This window comes from Lontra canadensis, unplaced genomic scaffold (genome assembly GCF_010015895.1).
Source record: "Lontra canadensis isolate GAN:19392208 unplaced genomic scaffold, GSC_riverotter_1.0 scaffold84, whole genome shotgun sequence".
NCBI lineage: Eukaryota > Metazoa > Chordata > Mammalia > Carnivora > Mustelidae > Lontra > Lontra canadensis.
The window spans coordinates 3,030,325-3,036,324 of NW_022631078.1; the positions used below are offsets into that span (position 1 = coordinate 3,030,325).

The following is a 6,000-nucleotide window of genomic DNA, read 5'->3' on the forward strand; positions in this document are numbered from 1 at the left end:
TCACGGGGTCACGCGAGGCCCTTTTTCTCTGCAGGGTCCACTGCCAGCTGGTTCGCCTCTTTGCGCGGGGAATCGAGGAGGACGTGAAGGAGTCGGACGGCTGAGCTGCCCTCACGCCCCGCCCGCCTCGCTGTGCTCGGGAAGAGCAAACGTTATTCAAGAAAATTCCTGCAGACCAATTACGCTGATATATACACTTAAATTTAGAAATTTATTTTTGATAGTTAGATCTTGATTTTAGACAAACTCCTTGGTCAGCAAATCCGTGAATGTTCCCAGCCTTTTCAGCTCTCTGTGAGCCTGTGGACCGCATTTCACAGAACTCGCCTCCGCCAACGGCCCCTGTCAGTTTGGGGCTCTGACTTCTTAGATTTTAGGCCGAGGGCGGTTTTCAGGGGCCCACCCGTGGCTCTGTCACAGTCGTTTTAGGGACGGTGGATGTGAGGCTCTAGCATTTGGATGGGAGGCGTCGAGCAGCTCCCCAACCCTCTCCGCCAGACGGACTCGTGTGCGTGTGCTCAGGTTTTGGAACACTGGGTGGCCTTCACGTTATCTTCACCTGAACCTGGGCTCGGGCCGCACTTACTGGGTCGGGTGTGTCCCGGGCAGCTCCGGTGACCTCGGAGCAGGACCGTCTTAGGAAGAAGGACACTGACAGAGAGACCCTGTATCTGCAAAGGCCCAGCCCTTGCCTCCGTCGCGCTGGTGCCTCTGGGGCAGTCGGCCGGTGGCGAGAACAGTCATGAGCTCTGGACATGGCATCCGTTTTAAATTGAGAGGACCCACGCTTCACAGCGACCCAGTGGGTAACAGGAGGGCTTCGTGGGGCGGTGGGAGGAAGCGGGCGCGCGAGGGGTACAATCCGCTCCGTGAACTGTGTTCACTTCGGGCCGAGCGGCCTCGCCCCGTTGGGGGTGGGTCCCGAGGTCCCACGTTCCCGCGGCTCCTTGGCCGCAGGCCCCAGGTCTCCGCACGTGCTCCAGACTTGGGCTTTTCTTCACGCTTCATTCCATGTATTTATGAAAACGTCCTTGTCAGCGGGAAGTGGCGTTCCCATAGCGCAATGTTTGCGGACGCGCCAGAGCCCCAGCGGCCGGGGGTTCCCTGGAGAGATGACCCCTGGTCCCCGGGGTCCCTCGTTGGCACTCTCGCCTTGTCTTCTTTGTATTCACATTAGGTATGTGGAAGATGCCTCGAAAATAGCTTTATTTGAAATACAAGCTGCGGCTTGGACTCCGGTTTCGGAGACGGAGCCAGCCTGACTGTCCCAGGTGGCGCGTGGGGGCGCTCGGCCGTTGGGAGGGGCAGCTGGTCCCGTCCGCTTGACAGACATCCGGTATTTGTCGAATTTCCTTGCGGTGTTTGTGTTTTGGAGTATACGCGAGATCTCCTGCTCCATCGTTCAGTCCCGTCCAGGTCACACCAAAGTGCGCTTTACCCGTGGCCTTTCCAGTAGACCATGTCACCGTGTAATCGCACAAAGGCAACAGTTCAGCAGGTCCTGGGCGGGCGCAGTCTGGGTGTGGAAAGTCAGTCCACGCGGGCTCTTTCTGTCCCGGGTGCTCGCTGCTGGTTGGAAGGACGGGCAGGCGGCGCTGTGAGGGGGCGGCGGCCACATGTCAGGGCCCGGGCTGGGGGGCCAGAACCACGCTATGGGACGGGCTCCTTCGCAAGGTTTCCCCAAAACAGTTCTGGCCTGTCCTACAACCCACTGCCCATTTCAGGAAACTGGTCCAGGCCACGGTGGGCATTTTCTATTCACCGAAAGAGCCGGCCCTGTCCCCGGCTTCCTGCACGGCTGGCCGCATGCCCAGGTCCAGAACTGCAGGCCTTGGGGCTGTGCTCGGGGCCCAGGTGATGGTCGGGACGCCCCGGGAGTTCCCGATGATGCGCGCACAGTCCGGAAGGGCTGTTCAGACATTCCCCTAGGGGCGAGAGGCTGGGGTCTCCGGGAAGGCCCCACCACCGCTGGACTTGAGGGTGGTGAAGAAAAACCTGGACCGATGGTGGGTCAGTGAAAACGTAGGGCCATCTAGAAGGGCTAGTCTGTGTTTTGACTTCCTTGGTGACGCATCAGTGTGAAAACCCCACGAGCCATCGCGCTCTGACCCTCTCCTCCTTCGCACCCGGTGGGCACCTGATGGGCCGTCCCTGCCGCTCGGGGGCAGAGGTGGCTGCTCTGGTACGACCCTGGGTAACGGGCAAGTATGGCCTGAGAGGGTGGCTTCATTTTCTTGTAATCTTGCTGGTTTCAAGATTGGAAAACGGCGTATTTGCTCTGGTATGTTTGAGAAGACAAAAATAAAGTTACTTTGGGCAGAGTTTGGTTTTCTTTTATAAATTCTTGTTCCCTTCAGAGCAGAGCGTGTTTCGTGAAAACAGCTGCGCTCACTTTGGTTTTGAGAGTGAGCAGGGGAGGGGAGAACCCCGGGCAGACTCCCCGCTGAGTACAGGGCCCAACCGACCCCCAGGCCCGATCCCACAACCCTGAGAGGGGCGTGGTCATGACCTGCGCCCAACTCGAGTCAGACGCCCGACCGACCAAGGCGCCCAGGCCCCACCCATGTAACAGTGTAAAGAACAAGAAGGATGTGGGGTTACCCAGGCCAAGAGCTGGAACTTCCCCCCCCAAAGTCCCCGTGCTCCCCTTGTGGGGGATCCCTGTTTCCGGTGCACCGTTCCCTTGTTTATCCGTGTGAGGGGGTCAGGACAGGCCACCCCAAGACAGGCCACTCGGGCATAAGACGGTCTCGAGCTGAAGACTTCAAGAGGCGTCCTCTGCACCCCCACCCGTCTGCCGAGAAGCGGGATCGAACTTCCCCTCGGGCGGGCGCGCCGTCCTCTCCCCGGCGCCGTGAGCCGACCGCTGGGACGGTCGGTGCCAAGCTAGGTCTGCACAAACCTTAACCTTCCTTTACTTCCCCGCTGAGACCACCCCCCCCCCCCAGAGCCGTCCTATGACCTCAGAAGCCCAAAGCCCTCATCCTGGCTCGTCCCGTCTTCACGAGTTTGTTGCCGTTTTGTTAAGAAGCCCCAGGATCTACCTGCTCCTCTGGGTCTTCTGATTTTCTATAAAGGTCTCCATGAACAGCAACAAAATAAGCTATTGGCATCAAGTAAGAACGTGTTCCCCTGCCTGCTGTCCGCGTGCTCAGGGGCGCACAGCCCCGAACCCGAGCCGGCAGGAGCCGGGCTCTTCTGTCCCTGCGCACGCGCTCCCGTCTCGTCCGGTCTCGTCCCGCAGGCGTTGCTGTTCTCCTCAAGGGAGTCGCGCTGCGCGGCTCCCGGACCCGCTGCCTCACGCCGCGCATTTTGAGAAGACGTTTCCATCACGAGGCTGCGTTTTCCAGTCCGGGAGCGCGGCACGTTCCCACTCATAAAGCCTCACTCAGGTCTCTAGTTTCCCAGTCTCTGAACCGTTCAGCTATATTCCTAACAAACTGTATTTTGGGATTAATTTTTTGTTTTTACATAGAAATCTGATTTTTTAAAGTATCATATGGAATCCAGAAATTGTGCCTCTTACTATGAAAACTTACCTGCGTGGGGCCCATAGGAGACTCAGTCGGTGAAGCGTCTACCTTCGGCTCAGGTCGTGATCTCGGGGTTCTGGGATCGAGCCCTGCATTGGGCTCTCTGCTCTGCGGGGAGCCTGCTTCTCCCTGTCCTCACTTGTGTTCTCTGTCAAATAAATACAATCTTTAAAAAAACCCTTATTTCTAGATCTGGGGTTTCCCACCGTACCCTCATCTACAAGTAGGGATAGTTGAGTAGCTCCAACTTCAGGACCTTGCCCACTTGTCCCCCATCTGTGCCAGGTCTGACTCCCCATACAGAAGGGACAGCAATGCCTCCCTCTAAAGGAGTGGGACCCTGGGCGCCTGCCCCCCACCTCTGCCGCCTGCGTCCTGGGAGCCCCGCACCGGCGACAATGCCAGCCCATGGCCGTGGAGGCGCTGGGACCCTGTAGGAGGCGGGGTGGGCTTTCCAGCTCCAGCATGTGGGGTGCTGATTTCAGGGGCCAGATTGCTCCCCCGGGACCCCCCGCCCCCGGCCTCTGCACACTCCTGCAGGGCGGGGCCTCCCGGATTGACACGGATCCCTGCTGGATCATCAGGTCTCGGGCAGTGGCTGCCCACCCTCCACCCCCATGACCCCTGCCTCCCACCCCAAGCCTCCTCCACCCTCCGCCGCAGGGGATGTATGAGGAGTCAGCTTTGCAGGTTGGTTCTGCAGGCAAATAGCTGTAACCACCGCCTTTGGTCCCTAACTTGATGGCAACACTTCTCTGGGCCACATGTGACCCCCTTGTTCACTGAATGCTGTTTCAGCATCAGCAGCAGGTACCCACACTCGTTGCCCGCCAGTGTTTCAGTGCTCCTGTCCCCTGGGGCCCCGGACCCTCCCCAGGCCGGGGCGCCTGCTTCTCCGACTTGCGGCCAGAAGGACAGATTGTGGGAGCCTGGCAGGGGCTCAGGCTCCCAAGAATAAAGGCCCCAAAACCACGGGGCCACCAAGGCACCTCCTTTAGTTTCAGGGGTGCCCAGGTGAAGCCAGGAGACGCCCCCTGCAGAGGACTGCTGTAAACGCACCAGTGGAAACACACCGGCCGTAGACAAAACCAATTCTACTGAATACGGTCCCCGGGGAGCTCTTACAGGAGCGAGGAGACCTATTTCTGCTACTTTGTGGACACATTAAATAACGAAACAGGCAAACAGGGAGCCCCATCGGCGAGGGTGGGCAGAGGGGTCCCTGCCGCCCACACCTTGGGCTCCGGCCCCTGCTCCCCCCTCCCCCTCCCCAGAACAGGGGTCCCCGCAGGGCTGGCAGCTCATAGACCTTACCTGTTGGGCTGTGCAGTCCCAAGAGCGTTCGCCCGGTGCCTGGCCCCCAAGGACCACCAGCCTGTCACAGCGTGGTCCCAGCCCTGAGACTGCCTGCAGCAGATGGACAGATGAACGGGAGGATGGGGCTCACCCGAGCACCGGGCCGGCCCACCAGACCTGATGTCTGTTCAGCTCCCACGCACTGCGTGGGACCTGGGTGGAGCTGTGGGCATGGGGGCAGGAGGCTGGCGCCCTTGGCTGTGCCCTGCTCAGCTCCACACAGGACTCTGGTGGGTTCAGATGTCGGCTGGTTCCTGCATCCCTTGGTCTCCACTGTCAGTGTCTCGGCTGGCTGAGCCACGGGTGCCACCGGGGACCCTTCTGCCCAAACCCCAGGGGGGAGGGCTCCAGGTTGCACCTGGTCCAGAGATGCCCACTATTCCCAGGGAAGTCCTTCCCAGGACGTGCACCCCAACCCCGAGGGTCCTCTTCCAGGCTCCTCCATGTCCTGGCAGAGTGATGGTCCCACTGCCCTGTCACCTAGTGCCGGGCCTGGATGCCCTGAACCGGCCTTCCAGCCTTCGGGAACCTGGACCCCTGCTTCCCCTCGATGTCTGCACCCATGCCCCCTGCCACACTCCATGGCCCTGCCCCACAGCCCACGCCCCAGGCAGCTTTGGATCCCAAGCCCCTGCTACCCTCCAGCACCGGTGGTCATGGCGATCCTGGGCCCCCAAGAGGGGAACCGGCCTGCCCCACTCCAGCTGCCGACAAGGCACAGGGGCCCCGCTGGGTAGGCCAAGCACCCCCCACCCTCCCCGGAGCACAAAGCATCTGAGGTTTATTTAAATAAAAATTATAATTTATACAAGACTTCTTTAAACAAACAAAGTTTTCTTATAAAAACGGTTACGGGGTTTTTCATCAGTTCTTCATACAGTACAACCCTTCCGGTGAACACAGTGACAGCAGGAACGGGTACTTACTGACCCAAAACAGACTTGAGCTTTGGACCTAAAAATGTAACATTCACGCTAGTTCAGTGATTAGTCATAGAAATTAAACATCTGCCCAGATGTACACAGTTTGATAGAAACCCCGGGCTCTCTGCCGGGCAGCGGGGAGCCCCTGGGGGCCACGTACCCCCCCCCAGCGCCCCACGGCCGTGCTC

The 6,000-nt window shown here is 59.6% G+C and overlaps 1 protein-coding gene across 2 annotated transcripts in view; it reads left to right on the top strand.

Annotated features, from left to right (window-relative positions):
* Positions 1–1,053, top strand: part of CERK (ceramide kinase) — a 37,387-nt gene extending 36,334 nt beyond the window's left edge. For both annotated transcript variants that reach the window (XM_032882760.1, XM_032882761.1), the window contains one exon: positions 35–1,053. In XM_032882760.1, coding sequence (XP_032738651.1) covers positions 35–104 — 70 coding nt within the window. In that variant the 3' untranslated portion in view covers positions 105–1,053. The remainder of the gene's footprint in view (positions 1–34) is intronic.
* Positions 1,054–6,000: the final 4,947 nt, after the last annotated feature.